The sequence below is a fragment of the Pleurodeles waltl genome, chromosome 9, assembly GCF_031143425.1.
Source record: "Pleurodeles waltl isolate 20211129_DDA chromosome 9, aPleWal1.hap1.20221129, whole genome shotgun sequence".
Lineage (NCBI taxonomy): Eukaryota > Metazoa > Chordata > Amphibia > Caudata > Salamandridae > Pleurodeles > Pleurodeles waltl.
In genome coordinates, this window is record NC_090448.1 from 1,049,787,911 (window position 1) to 1,049,809,175 (window position 21,265).

The window sequence follows — 21,265 nt, forward strand, 5'->3', positions numbered from 1 at the left end:
CTCCCTCATCTGTGTAGGCGCTTGCCCCCCATCTGCATAACAAAAAAGCACTATGACACAGACACCACTGGCCATGTCCTAGCTATTGTTTTGTTCTCCAAATACTCCATTGTTCATGTTGCCTTCCTGTTTCCTTAGTGTTGCTTCTGCCCCCTTCATGTTACCTCCCACCCCACCCTTCCTAGAACCAGCAAAAAGAAAAAAAGTGCTGTGATGCAGCCAGCCATGGTGCATGATAGCCACTCTATGTACAACCTGGCTAAACATTGGCAAAGCCAATAACTCATGACGCATAGACGCATGCCACTGCATGTTAAATGGTATGTTCTATCCATGTTTTTATGGTCTGACTTAATAGCGCAGCTCTCACTAGAAAATGGTCTGAGAATCTCCAGAAAGGCCTTGGCCCCACCAACATTTTGGGATCCAGAAGTAAATGTGATGTTTGGACAGAAGTCTTTGTCTCCACAAAAAGTGCTTGCCCTCCACACAGTCACACATTTTGTGTATTTATGCAGCTGCCTGAGATTGAACTTTCAGGGGCACCCACATGATATTGTAACTCTATTAAAACGTCTTGGACAACCATACAGTTTATAATGTTTTACTGGCAGCAGCAAAGATGAGAGAAGAGCATCATTAACATACATGGATTTTAGGTCTGGTTTGACAGTGCCACTGTCACCTGACCTTTTAGCCTACACCAATATTATCCTACAGTTCTTTGATTCCACAGAAATATATATCCATTCACACGCTATCTACTTGTAATCTTTCACATTACCATTCCACATCCCTATCCAGCCAGACCTTTGCCATTGCCAATGCTTGTTAGTAGATGGAATGATCACCTTTGTTATAAAAATTTATGCTGTTTAACCTGTCCACAAATAAGCCCCAGTTCCTGTTTTGCTAGCCAAACTAAAAATATATTGTTAGGCACAGCTTTATGAAATTCACTCCCATTAAACCTTTTCCTTGAACTATCGTTAATCAAATTCTGAAAAGCCTAGAAAACATGTGATGAGCTGCTCAAGGATGCTCTTTTCTGTTTCTCTAAGTGGCAAGAGACTATAGCAGAGTGGTTGTTGCAATAAGTAAACCTCCTGTGTCTCTTTTGTCACTAGTATTCACATATTTGTTTTAATATTTGGGTTTGACATATAGGTTCCAACTTTACAACACAGTGCTCTTGCCACAAAAAATGACCGTATAAACATGACAGTTGTGGGAACCACCAACAATATAGAGTCAAAAAGACAACATACAGCAAAATCATCATGTCTAGAATGTCAGCTTGTTGTTAACAATGCCTCCATTATACTCAGAAATGAAGAGAAACTGAACAAGAGAAACAAGGCAACCTTGAAAGAACATAAACAGCAGACTATGCAGGAGATTATATGAGGTTTTAGTGGTGGCTCGCAGGTGGGAAAAGGGGCGACACGTTTGCAGGGGAGGAACAAAAAAATATATATTTTTTTTTTACTTTCCTTTCGTGCCGCTCCGCTGTCCTCACTGCAGGCACAGGCTCCCAGCATGCCCTGCATCCAATCGTAATGCTGTTTTTGTGCTGCTGGCAGCACGAAAGCAGTGTTAGGACTGGACGAAGCGTCCAGCCAGGGCGCTCCAAGGCAGAGTGGAAGCCTCTGCCTGCTGTCTCCAACCAGGCATCACAGTGCCGGGCTGGAGACAGCTCAGTGCGCATGTGTGTTTGTTCGGGCCGAGACGGCCAGCCAAACATACATGCGCATTGAGGGGGAGTGTGCACTCTCCCTCAGTCCTTGTCATCACCTGTGGCCCCCCCCCCTTTTACAAGAAAACAATAATAAACATAGTTTATTATCGTTTTCTTGTAAAGGTTTTGCAGCTGCTGCTGGTGGGTGGGGGGGGCACTCCCCCACCATAGCGGAGGAGCTGCTCTTGTCAGGTTTGTTTTGTGAGGTGTAAAGCATTACCATCACAGTAGACACAGTTACGAAGCGACTGTGTCTTAACAAATGTCGCTCACACAGTCATCAATGCAAGTACTAAGTAGAGAAGGGAGTCATCTTTCAGGGGAGGGGAGGTACAGTGCCTTGCTAAAGAGTCGAAGGACTGCATCAAGCGAGGTTTGTGGGAAAACTGGAGAAATGTCAACTCGAGGACAATGCCAAAAAGCAGGTGAACTCAAATATGTGGGGGTAAAGTCCCACTCAGGGTCGTAGAGAGTCATCTCGGTATGCTGCTTGGAAGCGGAGTACCAGAGCGTCCCAATGCCTTGAGATAGGATGCTTCTGGAGGCCGCTAGCCTTCTCAGTTTGCAGGATGTTACCCTCTGCTGTAGCTCATGCAATTAGTGATTGTTGCTATGCTACAATCATGGAATGGATGGGAGACTTCCAGTGGCATTTTACTACATGTTTAGCCAAGAGTAATGCTAAGTCGAAAAACCCAGCTGTTGTCGTATGTTTTTTGGGTACGCGGGTACGCATCACGGCTCATACCTTCTAGCTAGGTAGGATGTTTAATACTGTTTTGTGTACGAGCCGAGAACTTAGCACTGACCTGTAGTGGGCTAGCGAGGGGCAAAACCATACCATGTAGCACAAATCGGCGTAGGCGAGACAGCAGCGGGGGCAGCAGGAACACACCTCTGGAAAAAATGTGTTGATCCTTGAAGAAGATAAGTATGCTCTATGAATGTCAAAATACTGAATGAGTTTGAACCTTGCATTTTGAGGGAGTGTGGATGGGTAGGCCAATATCTATCCTAATCTTAATCGGGGTTGTGATCCAAAAGCATTCTGTCCCGATAGTGAGTATGTGTGAAAAGTGAACCTATGGAGGAAATGCAGACAGATCATTCAAGGTGACCATGTAGGTTGTGGGGAGTATACTCTTCGGCCCTTATGGCAGCGCTGCCAGAAATCTTGTAGGGACCATTGATGGATGTAACCAGTGAGATAAGCGCTTAGTGTTAAGTTGAGATGGTGATGATGGGAAAGGAGAGAACAACCTATCCAGATAGATGTCCAAAACCTATTAAAATCCCCTCCAAAATTCCAAGGAATGTCTACCATCTATCTAGATATGTAACACATCGGCAGCTGTACATTTGAGGCAGTTATTTTATGCTTACTAGGGTTGAAGGTGTTGAATGGCTGGTATACAACTTGAGCTCCAACATTTGAATGTTTGTCTTTCTGTTTCCTCTATTTTTAATTTATAACTATCTAATCTCAGTGGGTGGAATGTAAAAATAGACTTATAGTACCTGCCTTGGGCTATACCAGTTGTTAACGGCCCTCTCCCTCATTACAGCCCCTCACCTGCGGCTTAGCTTGGGCCTTTAACTCGGTCGCAGGGCCTTCAATAACTTGGCAGTGGGTTACATAGATAGAATATAGATAAATGAGGTGTCAATTGTGAGAATCACTTAGGAACTTGAAAAATAGGTCCAACAAGTGAATGGGGAGGAGAGGAAGAAAGAGATTTTCATTAATAACATGGGTACCTCCACTGGTAAGGCTGTATTTAAATTACATTGGATCAAAAGGATGGGTTGTGATGTGATTCAAAACGTGTTGTATAAATATATCAGATATTCCTCACTTGGTGCCAAACCTAAACATCCATGCAGGTAAATGACTGCCATCCTCCCATATGTGCTGCTGCTAGAGACAAAACTCCATAAATCACTGAGTTATTTAAGACACTATAATAGCATTACAATGTCATGTGTATGCCATTGAAAGTTCAAGCTCAGGCAGCCAGATGAATGGTACAACTGTGTGTAAGGCAATCACTTTTTTGTGGAAACACATAGGGCCTGATTCTAACTTTGGAGGACGGTGTTAAACCGTCCCAAAAGTGGCGGATATACCACCTACCGTATTACGAGTTCCATAGGATATAATGGACTCGTAATACGGTAGGTGGTATATCCGCCACTTTTGGGACGGTTTAACACCGTCCTCCAAAGTTAGAATCAGGCCCATAGTATCTACCCAATCAAAACATGTACTTCTGGCTCCCAACGTGTGGGAGGAGCCAAAGCCCCTCTCTAATAATGCTCATATAATTGTCTGGGGACAGCTGCACTCTCGAGGCAGTGCATAAAAACAGTTCTCTTTGTCCCCCTGCACCTTAACAATGGGAGCAAGCCTAGAATGTGCGGGTATTTCAGGCTGTGTGATTGGGTTTTCAGTACGATTATCACATCACTTTCTGGATAGGTTCATTAAATATACAGTGTGTACTGGCTCTTTAAACGTAGATCAGGGATGTCCAACATTGGTCCAAGCCAAAGAGGGCCATGCCAGAGTTTCAGCATAACCATTATGGGGATGATTCAGTAGAGAGCCCTTGATTTACATTCATCACAGTAGTTTGGAAATCTGGCATGGCTTCCGCCATTTTAAAGACACGCTGAGCACTCCGGCATTGATGTTCATGGACATTCCTCCCTAAATGTTAACGTAATGGGCTTCTGCATTTTGCTTCCCCTGTCAGCTTTGTTCACATTAAACTAACTATACCTTCCGGACCTTGTTTTTTCTCCTAACTGCAGGTGGTGCGTGACCAGATATCCCATTGTACGGTAAAGCTGCGTCAGACTACTGGGCTGATGGAGTACTGCCTGGAGGTCATCAAAGAAAACGACCCCAGTGGGTTTCTGCAGGTTGGTGTGCAGATACTACATTCTAAGCATTCCCGCAGTGTGACTGGAGGGAGGGAAATGTGGCTATATATACATATGTCCATTGCGGCCATTGAACTCCAAAGTCCATCGGGGCCCTGTGTTATAACATATTGGCTACCAGGTGTCAGTGTCACATCAGAAGATATATACGTGTGCTCCACCCAGCATTTACCCTTGGATATGTAGGTTGGGGCATCCAAAGCAGTGTCAGGGGAGTGATCAAGAAAATGAAGAGAACAGCTACTTTGTCATAACATAGTGGACATTCATTAGCATTTTGCAAAGTATGTCCCATGAATATATGCATATTTAACTTACCACTTTTTTTTAAGGCATAAGTGGTGCAGAAGGTGTAGAAAACTGCACTGATGTACTCCTAATAAAACCCCATGTTTACATATCCTGCAAAGGAGGAGTAGGCCTTGCAAGAAAACATAACATGAGAAAAGGGAAACCAATCGCATGTCTAGCCTTGATGACCTCAGGCAGTGGTTACTTTGTTTTTTTCATTGCAGGTGTATGCCGCATAAATTTACCATTTAACTGTGGCAGCCATATGCTTGCAGTAAAAAGTTTACATTAAAAAATGAAGCCGTCACGTGTAATTTAACTAGAAAAGTACCTGTTCTTTCTAGCAGGCAGCTGTACTTTTAGAACAGCTACAGAACTCCTTTTTTAGTTTTAATACACATCACAGTAAAATATGATTCATACTAGTGAAAAGAAAAGTTAATACTTGCTTTGGATTATTGTAACCTGAAGACGTGGTTTAAATTTACAAGGATGGTTACAAGTTTACAAAAAGATAAATAGAGCGGTGAAGGTTTTCCCTAAGTGAAGTATTGGCCCACCAGCCAGAAGCGTACATCTTCATACATGTGTACATGTGATCAGACACAACACCACCACTCACAGTGCGAGAAAGCAAATGGCTGAAGTTGTGTGACCCGTTGCCCATTTGTATTGAGGGTGGGTGGTTGGAAACAAATTGTGAATGACACATGAATAGTCCAAAACATGAAGACAGCTGACTCTAACCCTCCCTATTATAAATTTATATGTATTTTAATTTATAAATCTTTTGAATATATGAATCTGGCCTCTGACTTCTAAAGCTCTTTCAAGTCCAGACATAAAAAAGTTACATTAGGTCAATTTCCTAAGCAGGCTGACGCTGTGTAGTGTGTAGACTCTACACACTTTGGGGGTCATTCTGACCCTGGCGGTCATGGACCGCCAGGGCCAACGACCGCGGAAGCACCGCCAACAGGCTGGCGGTGCTTCCTGGCCAATTCTGACCGCGGCGGTAAAGCCGCGGTCAGAAAAGGGAAACCGGCGGTTTCTCGCCGGTTTTCCCCTGGCCATAGGAATCCTCCATGGCGGCGCTGATGGGGATTCCGACCCCCTTCCCGCCATCCTGTTCCTGGCGGTTCTTACCGCCAGGAACAGGATGGCGGGAACGGGTGTCGTGGGGCCCCTGGGGGCCCCTGAACTGCCCATGCCACTGGCATGGGCAGTGCAGGGGCCCCCTAACAGGGTCCCATAATGATTTTCAGTGTCTGCTTAGCAGACACTGAAAATCGCGACGGGTGCCACTGCACCCGTCGCACCCCAGCAACTCTGCCGGCTCCATTCGGAGCCGGCTTCATCGTTGCTGGGTCTTTCCCGCTGGGCGGGCGGGCGGCCTTTTGGCGGTCGCCCGCCCGCCCAGCGGGAAAGTCAGAATGACCGCCACGGTCATTTGACCGCGTGCGGTCTTCTGGCGGGGGAACTTTGGCGGGCGGCCTCCGCCGCCCGCCGAAGTTGGAATGACCCCCTTTGTTAGGAAAGGTGTTCTTGAACTAGACAAGTCTAGGGACAGGCTATCTCACTTGAAAGCGCATTTTGCTGGTTATATTTGGCTCAGTTATTTCATTGCAATTAAGGCCTTTTAGGTAATGGGTTTTATCTGATGGTTTTTAATCCTGATGTTAAAGTGTCCATCGGATTGTACCAGTGGCGGCTCCTTCCTTGGGTCCCTGGGGCTCAGCCCCACCAATGTTAAACAGCCACCACCCCTTTCCTCCCCTCCACATAAGCCTTCTCTGTTGCTTGATGCTTATGTGCTCAATGACAGAGCCTTGCACAGTGCTGTTTAACTCGTGACAAATTCAAGCAAATGGACTAACTACACGCCCTTTGCTTAAGGGTGCGGTAGTTTACACATTTTTGCTGCACGCTACAGCATGAGTCCCCTCCCTAAATCACACAGGCAGTCAGGTAATGCTTGGCAGGCGGTAAGACAAAGGAATCAACCCAGGCTTCACTAGAGGCAGATACTTAATCCCCACCACTGTCAAAGTTGACCAGCCACCACTGGATGCACAGGCTGTGCTATGGATCCATGCTGAGAGATCCCCATGGGTGTATTCCTCGCATAATAGTCCGAGCTCATTAAAAGTACCATGGCATTAATCTACTGGAAACGGTAGATAGTTCTCAACAAAAGGTAAGTCGACAGAGGTTAGAAAAGTACTCAGCCCCCTTTCACCAGGGCTTCCTGCTTGTCTCTGTGCAGCAGTGAAAGGGGAGACTGAGAACTCAAACATCCACATTTCCTAGCTCCTTAGAAACAACTTAAGCAGGGCTGCACATGTGATGCCTTCTCAAAGAGCCATAGCTTCAATAATAAGAAATATGTTATTTGAACAGCACTTTTGTAAACAGACCTCATAATGAACGTTTAGATATAACGCTTGATCGCCTTGTCAGAGGCAGTAAGCGCGATATAAACGGAAATACAATATATAACTCTGTCACATTTTTTTAGTCTTTTATCAACCCTGGAAGGGTCAACGCTGCATCGACCGTACTAAGGGCCACATGTATGTACCCTTTTGCACGTCGCAAACGCCAAATAGGGCCGTTTGCGACATGCAAAATGCACTTTGCCACGTACCAAACCATTTTTTCAATTCGGTAAACTATTTACCGAATCGCAAAAAGGGATTGCGACTCGCAATTAGGAAGGGGTGTTCCCTTCCTAATTGCGACTCGCAGTCCCATGTATGATTGTTTTGTGACCGCGAATGTGGTCGCAAAACAATCGCAGTTAGCACCAGTGTCACAATTTTTTCAGAGCAGGTAGTGGTCCTACAGACCACTACCTGCTCTGAAAAAATGAACCAAAAACGTTGGCCCACCATTCCCAAGGGGGTTGCAAATTGCGACCTACCTCATGAATAATCATGAGGTGGGCATTTGCGACCGCCTTACGAATCGCAAATAGTGTCATTGACACTATGCAACATAAGGTTTTGCGACATGCAAATTGAGAGTCACTCTGACTCGCAAATTGAGAGTCGCAAAATCAAACGTTGGTACATGTAGCCCTAAGGCTGGAGTTGGGATTCGAACCTCCAACCTGAAATTCGTAGTTCGGGGCGCACGCTGGTTGCGCTAAGCTTGTTGAACCATTACAGTCCTGGGTGGAATTTTTGTGCAGTGCAGTTTCACAGCAGAAGGCTGGGCACCCTGTGCAGGCAGCCTAATGCATAAGTAGTACGTAACGGACACATGAATGGTCTCAGGCCGTGTAACATTAAATGCATATACCAAGTGCAATATTTAATTTAAGGAGATTTCAATTTACTTCTATGTAGACGACAGTATCGTAATTGTTTTTTTTTAAAGGAACTCACAGGCATCCACTATGCGACATTGACACCTAGTGGTCACTTTGTTTCATGACAGTGGCTAAAACCTAGCAGCACTTCAGTATGGAAGGCCCATTGACGGGAAAAAAAAGTGCATTTCAAGTTTGCAATGGACAGAACACACACACCAAGACTTTGATTGCCAAATAAAAAGTGATGTTCCATGTGCGAAAAGGAAAACTTAAATGGCTGAAACAACTGTCTCCAGGAGCATAGAAAGGAAGACCCAGAAAAAGCAAGACACTTTCCTGGAATTCATATTCGTTGCAATTTGCAAAATCAAAGGGAATGCAACTGTTACATTGCTTTGTCCAATGTACGAACCTCCATTTATGAGTCAGAAATGTTTTTCCAAATAGTAAATTAGGTTTTGCGACCTCTACTGATCCACAGTTTGAAAAGGGCCACAATTCCAGTCGCAAACCACTAACCAGTTACCAACACTTTAAAGAAGATGGGAACTGATTTGTAAAGAAGACGATTTCCCTTTTAGGACCCCTTCCCTTTTGGGGATAATGCTGGCAACATGGGGGTGGGGGGATAGCAGTAGTCCGTGGGACCACTGCCTGCTCTCCCTGATATTTGCCCAAATAGGAAACTAATGTTTTTTAAAGAGGCACTGCTTCCTTTAAGGAACTCGGGCCACATAAAAAAATGTTTCCCTTTTTAGAATGCAAACATAGGGATGATGGTCTCCTAAACCTTTCAGGCCACCATCCCTGTGTTTGTAGCCACTCGGGGGATTCTCAAATTAAAACCTATCTAATTAATATTCAAGACAGGACTGGCCTTTCTAGCCCCGTGGGTTGTAGGCAAGAGAGCTGCCTTTAGAATAGGATGGACTGCCATGATACTACCTTGACCCATGTCCCCTCTCTAATCACTGCCTCCTCCATTGAGGGACTGTTTGGAAGATTTGTTCCGGGCCGGCTGTGGTTCCCAGGCCGGCCCTGTTTAGGACATTAGGCAGATCATACTGTGACCCCTTGCGAAAGGTGATTTTGCGAACTGACCTAAAAGTACATAGAATGGTTTGCAAAATCATAGTCTAGTTGCGAAAAGTCAGTGTGTAATTTGCGACCGCTTTCAACAAACATACACTTAGTACATTGGGCCCTTGGATTGTTACGCCTTATGTATTTCCTTCACAATTTAAAATCTAACTTTGTACATTCCATCCGTAAATATTTCATTCTTCATCTCTCGATGAATATGTGGGCTTGGGGCAGGTTGTTATTTGTGAATGCAGTAAACCGGCTCAGATACTAGCTTTCACTGTTCTGTGGTCTTGGGCAAGCAGTATTTTCCAAATTGTCGGAAGTCGATAGTGGTGGGGAAGTGCCTGGGTTAAGTGTTATGGAAAAATACATCTATATTATGAGCTTCTGGTGGTGCCATCTTTTTGCATCAGTGATGCTCTTCTACACGAAGTACCATCTGGTGCTGGACACATCTTTTTCTCAGGTGTGATTTTCTGCCAACAGATATCGGATGCCCTCATACGGCGAGTGCACTTAACGGAGGATCAATGGGGCAAAGGGACCCTCACGCCCAGAATGACCACCGACTTTGATTTGAATTTGGATAGTGCCCCTCTCCTGCAGTCCATCCACCAACTCGACTTTGTGCAGATGAAAGGTAGACGCTGCGTTTATTCAAAACAGACATCAGTACAGTTTAAACCCGTTCTTAAAGGAGGCAGGTTTATCTAGCAGCAAATGTTGTGTTATGTCCTTATATGGTATACATGTATTTTTTAAAAGTGCACGTTGAGGATGTTTCCAGGTGGCATGCAGTAAGTTGAATAACAGAGCATGATTGTAGCTAGAAAGCCACACTTAGCAGGAGAGGCACCAGAGCTTGTCTGCAAACACGAGCTGAGTGTACATCCATGACCTGAGTGTTCTCACATGAGCAACTGTGCACACGTGACTGGGTCACATATATGATATGGTGTGCAGACATGACCAAGTGAGGATTCATGAGCTGATTTGCAAACATGAGCATGTATGCTTTATGCATTCGCTAAGTGTGCATACATGAGCCAAAGCACAACATGAGTCTATGCAGGTATGAGCTTGTGTGAATACATGAGCTATTGGTGAATGTTCAGAACAAGGCTGCGTTGTTACACCATGAGGATATCCAGGAACCGAGTTTATCCTTTGGGTTTTATTAAATTGTAGTCCATTTGCAGAAAGAAGCCAGTCCTATATTTCTGAGTTAGCCATCTGCAATGTCCTGCAAACAGTGCATAATTAGTGAAAATATTGGGGTTTGCAGACATCATGGCTGTCTAGTTTTGAGCCTACCTTGCCTCGTTCCCCCACCACCGGCACTCCTTGTCCCTTTTCTCTCTGCATTCTTTTTCATCCCTGCTTTTCTCCCTTTGTCACTGTTTTGCTCTCGCATTAATCCTCCTTCTAGCTCCTGTTTCTGCCTTTCTCAGTCTTGCTCTCTCGCTCTTGGTCTCATGATGGAAAATCCAGGCCCCCAAAATGAGGGACGGTGGCCACTTCCTGCAAAGAGCCGCACAGACTAAGCACTGCAGTGCCGGATGTTTAGCCCAGATAGAGCTGCGAGCACAGTCCATGCTAAGCAGAGGTGGAAGAACCAGAAAAGGCGGGAGCCAGGCTCGTGCCAGATGCCTGACCCTGGCTCGGGCTCAGCTCAAGATCCTCTTGGACTCTCGAGCCCAATATGAGCCGAGCTTCCACATGGCGCCTGCCAGCCACCCACGCTGTAAACATATTCATCAAGAATTCAAGACAAACACTAACTGCTGGAAAACAAGAGAGAAAAAGAAGTACCTGCCTGGTGGCTGAAATACGTAATGTGAAATAAAAAAACTGCGATTAATCTCAAACTCCCCACTTGAGCAAATTATGTGATCCTAGACAAATATTTAATCTCACCGCACCTCCTTTGTCATCATTTTAGCATATGATTGTATCTTGAAATGCCTGATTTCAGGGTGTGTGCTGCACAAAAACCTCCTTGAATGATTTAATTTATTATAATGTTGCTCCATCACCATTTCAGCCTGACAGAACCTATTCCCTGCCAGTGTTAGTGGGTTTGAATTGCTAGGACCTATGCAAAGCCAGTATTGGAGTGTTTCAGACTGGTAGGATCTATCCCGATGCAGATGTAGTGTGTTTCAGCCTGCCAAGACCTGTCCTCCACCAGTTTTAGTGTGTTTCAGCCTGGCAGGACCTGTGCCCCCACCAGTGTTAGCGTGTTTCAGTCTGTCATGACTTATCCCCAGCTGGTGTTAATGTGTTTCAGCTTCACAGGAACTATGTCGTCACCAGTTTTGGTGTGTTTCATTCTGACAGGATCTAGCCCAGTGGAGATTTAGGCCCTCCTTGTGAGTTTGACAGACAGGAAGACCTGTCCGCCGAACTTCAGACCGTAAGCTTGCCACCTTACTGGCTACCTCTCCGCTGGGCCCATCACAACTTTCACGCTGGTCAGACGGGCGGAAACCAAGGTTTCTGCCCTTCAGCCCAGCGTGTAAGTGGCCGCAGGGGGCCCCAGCACCCTCTCAATGCTCACTGTCTGCTCAGCAGATAGTGGGGTTTGCAAGTGTGCTGGGCAGGGGATCCCCCGCACATGCCAAGTGCATGGGCAGTTCAGGATCACCCCTGTGGCCCCCTGCACCTGTTTTCCGCCAGCCTTTTCATGGCGGTGGAACCACCATGAAAAAGCTGGTGGAGAACTAGGCCCTAATCAGCAGGGCACCTCTGCATGCAGCACCGCCCTGGCTGATTGTGGCCTACACCTGCCGTCAACCTGTCGGGATCACCGATCCCGGCGGAGGCTGAGGCGGCGGGAGCCTTGCGGTCTGACCTCCAGTGTCATAATTAGGCGATCGGACTGCCACCACGAGTTGACTCGTAATGAGGGCTTTAGTGTGTTTCAGGCTGCCAGAACCTGTCCACCACCTGTATTAAAGGGTTTCAGCCTAGCAGGACCTGTCTCCCCGCCAGCGTTGGTGGGTTTCATACTGACAGTGCCGGTCCCAATGCGAAAGTAGTATGTTCCAGTCTGCTACAACCTAACTCCATGCACATGCAGTGTTTTTCAGCCTGACAGGACCTATAACCACCAGTGTTAGTTGTTTCAGACTGATAGGATCTATCCCCCATCAATGTCAGTGTGTTTCATACTGACAGGACCTCTCCCCACGCCAATGTTAGTATGTTTTTCAAATGGCAGGACCTGTCCCTCATCGGTGTCAGTGTGTTTCAGAGACAGGACCTGTCCCCCGCCAAAGTTTGTGTGTTTTTATACTGGCAGGACCTGTCCCTCATCGGTGTCATTGTGTTTCAGCCTGACCGCTGGTCTGAGAACTTTTAACAGTGTATGCTGTAGGCCAGGTCCGAGAAATCTTCAACATAGTTTACAATAGTTTGTGATTACTTTTAACTATTTACAGCTTGATTCTTAAGGCTATAAACATGAAATGTGGTAGTTTAGAGTTTTAATTCACCAAAAATTCCAAGTCTACTCCGGGAAGGTTGCTTCCCAGCAGAACTGACGTACGTGTTTGTTTTCGCACATTTACAGATTTGTTTGCAGACGCTTCTTGCAGAGTGCAAGCGCATGGTTCAACTTCTGTTTTTTATCGCCATAGGAATATTCTTCCCTGTAGCCAGAAGCCTTTTCACCAAACTCCCGCCATATTCTGAAGGTGTTACCTCTCCATCCCCCATCCAGAAAGTAACTCACTTCTGCCATTCCCCAGAGTTCATGCGAAATGTTTGTGAATAACTTTGTACAATTTTAACAACACAGTAGCTGTTCACCTTATCAGGCCCATAAACCCACCCCGTGGAGCAGATGTATTTAGGGGTAAAAATTCACATTCTCTAAGTAAGTAAAGTGGATTTGCATTTATAAATGATGGCACTTGCACTCCAAAGTCTCAATTGGGAAATCAGACTCTAATATCTTATGTTAAGAGCTGCATGCTCCTGATAGCCTCCTCAGAGGGCAGGAGGGGAGGTTTAAAAGGGTGGATTGTGGTTCAGGATGTAGTTCTGTCGTCTTTGAAAAATTATTTCACTTCTTCACACCAACCACAGATTCAAGCTAATGAGCTTCATCCTGGAACTCTACAACTAGTGCAAGAAAGCCTATTGCTGACCTCGAAAGACTCCAGGACCAGACAACCAGAAGGTGCTGTAACCTCTGGAAACAGCTCCATTTCAGGCCAAGCCTTAAAGCCCTCCACTGGTTCCATCTAGACATTAGGATTAAATTAAAAGTTGTGCACACTGTCCACAAAGCATACTGCGGCAAAGGTCCTGCCTACCTGCAGAAATGAACATTGCACTCCATCCTGACCAGAGACCTTTGCTAAGGGTTTGTCAGTTGGGGCAACAAACCACCTTACGAGACAATAAAAGATAGCGCATATGGAGCTAGACTCTAGAATGTCCTAGTGCCAGGCTGAGAGCTGATCCCAGCCACGTGAAGTTCAGGAGAGTCCTGAAAACCAAACTTCGCACAGGCCTTTAGTTGCGATCAGCATCAAACGGGTGGTGGTGATGAAGAGTGAATATGGCTTCTTCTCCTGTCTAACTGGACACTAACTTCCCATTCCAACAATCACCTTTTTTCACACCGTTAAGTGCTCTCAAGTTACAGAAAGGCAACACAATACAAAGCTCCCGAATAAATACATCATTAATTGAGTAGCGATTGCTACTCTGGATTAAGCCTGGAAGGTGCTGCCTAGGAAAGATAGATGGGAAATCAGATAGGTCTGTGGTCTATAAGTTACTTTTAAAGCACAATATGTGTCGAAGCTTCTTTGTGCTCAAGTAAAACTCACACATGGTTGTCAAAATGTGGTAACAGTTAATATTCCGATTTTACTATTTCTTAACAATGAACAAGTCAAATTCATCAAGCAATTGGAATGGGAGACATTTCCACATAGAAATTACAAAGGTACAGAAGAAACACATCGATATTAGAAAAGATAATATTTTAGCCAGTTCGTAAAACGCAGGCTGTAGGTTTCGGCTCAAAGTTGGGTTGGAAGAGAGTTCCACTTTAAGCTGCAGTGGCAGAAAAAGCTTTTAGCTAAATCTTACCATTCTGGTCTTGGGAATCACCGCAGAATACTGACCTGTGGAACTAAAAGTGCGACTGTCTATGTGACAAGCTAATTCTTCTGCAAGAAATTCAGGAAATTGCTTATAAGATGCTCTGTGTGTTCAGACCAAAGCCTTAAAAATAATTCCTTGTTTTATAGAAAGCCGGCGAAGTTGACATGAAACTGAGAAGTGCCCTTCTAGGCATCTTGATAATAAGACGTGTTGCGGAGTTTGGCACTGGTTGCAATTGGTCAATTAAGTATTCGAGTGAGGCCAAATAAATCACATTGATGAAATATGGTTTGTTTTGTATAAGGGCTTTCACCACCAAAATGTGAACATTGTCTTCAATGAATAGGAGGAGGGTTCTAAAGATATTCAATTTCCAAAGACGTGTTTTGTCCACTTTCACCAACTGGTCCTTAAGTGAGATGTCATGATTACTGTCAGTGCCTAGACTGCATGCTGATGTGGTTGGCGAGAGACAAGGTCCATTTCTTGGGGCTAGTCCAGGGTATTTGCTCTATAAGCCTCCTCGGTAGTTAGTAGGAGTCAAGAACCATCTTTATTTTGAATCATTCTCCTGGATAATAACAGCATGATAGTAAATCCTAAGTGAGAAGCTCCACATTTTTACATGTACTGTTTACATGGTTTGGAAGGAGACATGAGCTATAATGTTTTTTTTTTACTTGATCACTACAGTTGTAACAAATGTGTGTTAAAGGGAACAAAGCAAATTTTTCGTGTTAGCTATCTTTACATTAGATTTCATGACAGAAATGAGACATAGTACGCACAGACTAGAATAGCCAAGAGTGGATTCTCATTGCAGGACCTACCCCCACCTTGAAAACACATCCAATAACCGTGTCCCTGAACAAAGTACAGTAGGGTATTTACACAACACCATGAGGCAGGTTGGAATCCCCCTCCAAAATATTTTCTATAGGGGTCTCACACAAGATTTAAATAAGAATATATTTAAAAAAATCAGAGACACAGTGGCACAAACAATGAGACACGTGTCAGGGGATTCTCAGCTTGACTGAGCCAGCATCTGACCGCCAAATAAACCAATCGCCATCTAGCATAAGGCATTCCGATTGGCTGGCACAAAATCCACATTACATTATATAACTAACATCATCAGGAAATGGGAAACCCTTCCCCAAAATAATTCCAATATAGTTGCTCACTCAAGATTGCAATGAGAAGGAAATATTAATAAATATCAAACAAATAATTGCAAAAACACGTAATACATGCCAGAAGATCCCTTGCATGATTGCAAAATGGAATGAAATGTAAGTAAACTGACATCTACCATTACCTATTGACCGAAAGACTGCGGTAAAATGTGTGAGTGCAACCAGCCCCGTGAGATGCATAGAATTTTAAATTGGTAACTGTGAATGATAGGGATTTGTTATACCTGGGGGTTCCGAGTGACATCAAACAGACAATGAGAGTGAAGCTCAACTTGCCTATGATGTCACAAAAATATTGCCTTTATTCACAGTTTAATGTAATCAATCGTACAGAATGCATAGGGCTAGAGGAGACATGGGGAGACGGGCATAATACCACCTCAGATGCATCTTATGTGTGCTGGCTGCCACCCATCTTCAACCGCTCTCACCAAAACTACCCACATTTAAAAAGATAACGTCCCCACCACCAAGCCAGCCTCCTACACAGTCCTCACGAATACACCCCTCCTTAACTCATTGTGCTACCAGGCACTCCCACCATCCTCCGCCCCACTTACCCTCCCCTCCCCCGTCAAACTAATTGTGTTACCCACTGCTGTGACATAGCCATATCACAACCCAGCATTCACACTACCCGCTCTCTCTGAGCTCCATACACAACCTTCATAAGGGCACCTGCTTTGGCAAAGACGCACGTCCTATATGAGGTGTCTTTTCGCGTGACGCATACCATACATTGCTTGATGTTTATAAAGTAATATATAAATATAATGGCAGCACCCTCCTCTTTAATAAATATTCTCCTCTAAGGATTGGCAACAGCCATGACAGAAATTTAGAAGTGCTTAAATGCAAAATAAATTGAAATGCGAGCAAATTGTACTATGTCTACTGCAAAGCATTGTGGTAGCACTGGTGAACGCCTGTGCAATATCCTATATTTTGCCCCGTAGTGTATTGATTTATTTTGCTTCCCTCTCTTTCTATCAGGACCTAATTGCAGTTCCTAAGCATGATTATTGCAAGCACGACCCCTATGTGTGAACAAAAATCCATTAAAAAATTATAGATTTTCATCACTCATAGCCTAGAAAACAAAGCGTCAAAACATTAGACTCACAAATACGTTATATAAGATCTTGAAAGTACGCAATATCATAATTTCATAAACAGCAAGACATTTTAGGTAGCATGCGATTCCAAGTACAAGGTTTTGCACACGTGCTTAGATTGCCTCTCTGAATTTAAAATTCGGGCTCAGCGCCCCTCAGAAGAACCTGTAGTAATTCCCTACGAGAGAGAAATATTTTCTCACTAGACTGCCTGTTGAAAAATCATCTGTCAAGCTTTAAACCGAGAGTGTCAGAAAATGATATTTCATTTTAGTAACGCTCCATCATAATGCTAATCTCAACGGAATTATTTTCCTTATTAGTGTGTAAAATGTTGCGCTTTGATATGCTGCGAGTTATGATTAATTAATTCAGAAAAGACATAAATCTGCACAGCCGTGGGAGTGAGTCCCCAGCTGCCAGCCGTGGTGGGTTGGAATAGAAAGCCAAGCAGGACCGACATGGCCGCGTGCACCACCGCGCCTCGTCACGTGCTGTGACTCAAGCCGCGAGCGACAGTCGTGCTGCGTAGTCATAGAGGCCCCCATTGTGGCTCCAGCTATGAAATGCTGATTAGTTCATTATTTACAGGGCCATTTGCCCTCTCAATTAATCACCAAGGAAATGTGTTGAGCATGTAGCCCCGGGTAAAGTTTTTGATTCCGCCTTGAATTGAATATTTGCACCACAGAAATAGAAAGAAAGATTTGTCACGAAGTGGTTGAACAGTTTTCAGAGCAGGCTACTGAATACTAGGCTTGCACCTGCTATGTTATTTCCTACACAGTAGGAATTTGTTTCTTCAGTATGTCAGGATGTTGACAGTCGCATTAGTGATGACGTCACGATCTGCCTACCATTTATAAGAAATATAGGTAGAGCAAAACAAGTAAACGTTTTACCTGATTGTAAGAAGATGCCTTAACATTAGTTGACTTAGCAGTTGAGTCAGAAAGCCAAAAGGCTCCAAAAAAGAAGTCAACGTTTAATAGGCCTTCCTTGGGGTGTGAATGTTTGTTAACCTTGCTCTCAGAGGGGCTTTCTTACAAACCCTCTGCTAGGGTAGCGCTACATTGTCTCTGTGGCACAAAATTCACCAAGAACAGCTATAGTCATGCACACCTATTGACACCTATCGAGGCTTAAGTGGCACTTCTAAACCCTTGAGGGCAGCCATCGAGTAATAGCACTACACCAACTTTTCCCCCATAATTTATCTGCACTTTAGAAGTTCAAGTGATGTTTTGACCACAGATACAATGACCATAAATATTTCTTGAAAATAATCAGCATTGTAATATTATTACCAACAGTGGGCCAGATGTATGAACAGATTTTGCACTCACAAACAGCGAAATCGGCCGTTTGCAAGTGCAAAATCGAGGTCTTCAATGCATCAAATGCATTCGCAGACCAAAAACAGAAAATCGCAAAAATTGCGATTTTCTGCGTTGCGACCTGGATTTTGCGAATCGCAATTTGCGATTCGGTAATTGCATTTGCGATTTTTTAGGGAATTGCAATTACCGAATCGCAAATGTGATACATGGCCCTATGCGAGTCGGTAATTGCGATTTCTTAAAAATCGCAATTACCGAATCGCAATGGGCCAGAATCATACATCTGGCCCAGTATGCGTTACCGTTTGTGTAAGTACTTCATAAGCCAATAAGATAGCTCAGTAGGCTAATGCAGTTATTTTTGTGTAATCTGAATGCTGCAGGTTCACTTATCATCCCTTTGAAGCCCGTACAGATGAAGACCATTGAGTTGGGTTATATTTTAGGCCTCTTCTTAGAGTAATTTAGACTTAAATGGTGTAGCATGATTCGAACTTTCACGTATTATTATCATTTATTAATATGTGTTTTTAAAACCAAGTACACTGTAAAGTTCATATTTCAATGATCAATTTATCCTAGAATGAGGACAGACTCGATTTATTTCCTCACATTTATTTGGTGTAGAGAAAGAGCAAAGAAGTTTAAACAAAAAGGTCGCTTTGAATTTTGCCTAGTTCAGCACTACACAATAGGCAGCGTCTGGGACCTTTGTCAAGTTCTGTTGGTCCAGGGCACAAATAAACCCTAAACAATCATTTTTCTACTCTCAGTGGCAAAGTGCTGTTTTAAAAGGGCTTCAGGTTCCCCTCGTTGCTCAACTTGAAGACCCCTTTTGGCGGATAAATGTTGTTGGAGATCCTACTTTTGGGGCTATGCCTATCGAGATATATCAATATTATTCCATCCTTTGGTATAATGTTTCCCTTGAGATGTAACTGTCTCCTCTCACAGTGGCAAAAGGGACCACTTTCAAATTATGTATATTTATTCTCCTATGAACAAGACATTGGGTGGATTTGACCTAATCACTGGTCTTGACAAGCTGGGACTACTGTAAAGTAATTTAGGTTTACCAACCAAAGAGCTCTTGGACTAATTGCGACAACTGCAAAACCAGATAACCAGGATGGCCGAAAAACTAGTAAAAAATAGAATGGCATCAACACTACATTGGAAGTGAATTTCTGTCTTCTGATCGCACTCTTAATTTTGGCAAGCTTGCAGACCCTCTGCCTCAGGAGGTAAAAAAATAGAGAAATATCCGCTGTTCCAAAACCTTCTGAAAAAAGATTCCTAAAATAGGCCTTTGATTGAAAAGATTGACATGCAGCTGATGAGTAAGACCAAAAAGTAACACAACCTCTCAGACAGGTCAGTCGGCAGCTGTCTTTCATCCTCGCTTCACAGTCTATTATCTTACCTTGGGTCAGCATCACTACAGAGTCCATTTCACTCATCAGAGACTAAGAGCGTCACCCCTTCTACCTCATTGAGTTCCACTCGATCTCTCTCGAGTACCACCTATATGTACTAAGCCCTAAACTGGTGATGATGTGCCATATTTCACTGAGAGTTGTCATTGAGGGACTTCAGTGAACGTTATGCTGAACCTATAGAAATTTCAGGTTCAGACCTACTGTCAGGGATTCTTACCAACCACGCATGCAGAATATTTGTTGAAAGGATGGGAAAGCTGCAGGAAGTAGGATTAGAAGGGAGTAGTGTGTGGTGTGAGGTACATATGGCTAAAAGGGTTGTCAAGAAGAAAAAGGGTGAAGTACATCTGAGGACGTTATCCAGGTAAGACAAAATATTTTGCTCTGCAGTAGGATTTCTCAGTAGAACATTACACCTGCTGTGAACATTGTTGAATCTGTCAGTTTTGATTGCAGGCGGAGGCGAGCCAGAAATTATAAAATGAACAGGTGCCATTAAAATGGGCCACTGTGTGATTTCGTGCCATTCTATGATAGGGCTGCACTTTTGTGAGTCTGCGGGGGTGTCAGAAGAAAGCTAGTCATGCACTCCTAAGGCCTTTTAAAGGCCAAATCCCAATGCCTAGTGTCCAAGAACTGAACTTCCACCAGCCATCAAGAAGACTCTGCTCCTCCTCCTCTCTTCCCCATGCGTCCCACATCTACTGAAGCAGAAGAGGAGGATGCTCCTTTTCCCACATTGCAGCAAAGACCTGGAACAGCCTCCCAGTGCAAATCCGGACCATTACCTCACTTTCGGAATTCTGAATTGGCATCAAGGCCGGGCTGTTCAAATAAACCTCTGGGACCTGCAAGCGCCTGGATGCCCTATGAGATGATTAGCCACTCTTTATAAATCCTGATTGATTGATAAGACCTTTCACGCTTAATATGTTGCTAGAAGGTGCCTCACCAAGAGGTATAGTAGATGTTAGAGCCCATGTTGACCTTTCACTCTGACAGTCCCGGCTGCTCATGGTCCAGTATTGGTTCTGGTGCATTAAGTTCCTTCTGGATTTTTAAATGAGAGTGCCTTCCCTGTAAGGATCCATAGTCCCATAAGGTGTCCCATGGAAAGCACTGTTGGCCTAGAGAACAGTGCTGACTGAAGGTGTCACATCTGGCACTGGGTCACTTGGCTGCCATGAAAAAATCACTTACATACAGATCTCTGCAGCAAGCACATAATCTGAAGGATACATCGCATTGCCAAAACTGAAAACAAATGTTAATTTTACTACTACTCTCTGCCACAGCAGCTGAAAGCAATTAGCCCTGCAGTCAATCAATGAAAGACTTTATTTGGAAAAAGTAATTAGTGACACAATTAGAAGATGCATTAAATCAATCCGTAGCTGTACTGGTAATTATAGGTTAAAGTAAATGTGGTTCTTATAATTATCTTGTCCCCTGTCAGACTTTTATAATTGTAATAGTTGTAGTAGTTATTTTGGCATATATTTTAAATATCTTCCTCAGATAACTAGAAGTTATTTCAGCATTAAAATAGGCCTTGTGTTTATATCAACGTTTGGAATGGTCCTCCGCTCATTCGTAGTTGAGTATTGCCATGATTGTGTGCTGTTCTTTCAGCCAATCCCAGGTATGGACTTGGGGGGTCATTATGAACCC

At 44.0% G+C, this 21,265-nt stretch overlaps 1 protein-coding gene across 24 annotated transcripts in view; it reads left to right on the forward strand.

The window, feature by feature from the left end:
* Positions 1 to 21,265, forward strand: part of TRIM9 (tripartite motif containing 9) — a 325,658-nt gene that overhangs the window by 197,729 nt on the left and 106,664 nt on the right. For all 24 annotated transcript variants that reach the window (XM_069208656.1, XM_069208654.1, XM_069208660.1 and 21 more), the window contains exons 4-5: positions 4,553 to 4,663; positions 9,864 to 10,017. In XM_069208656.1, the coding sequence (XP_069064757.1) occupies positions 4,553 to 4,663; positions 9,864 to 10,017 (265 nt within the window). The remainder of the gene's footprint in view (positions 1 to 4,552; positions 4,664 to 9,863; positions 10,018 to 21,265) is intronic.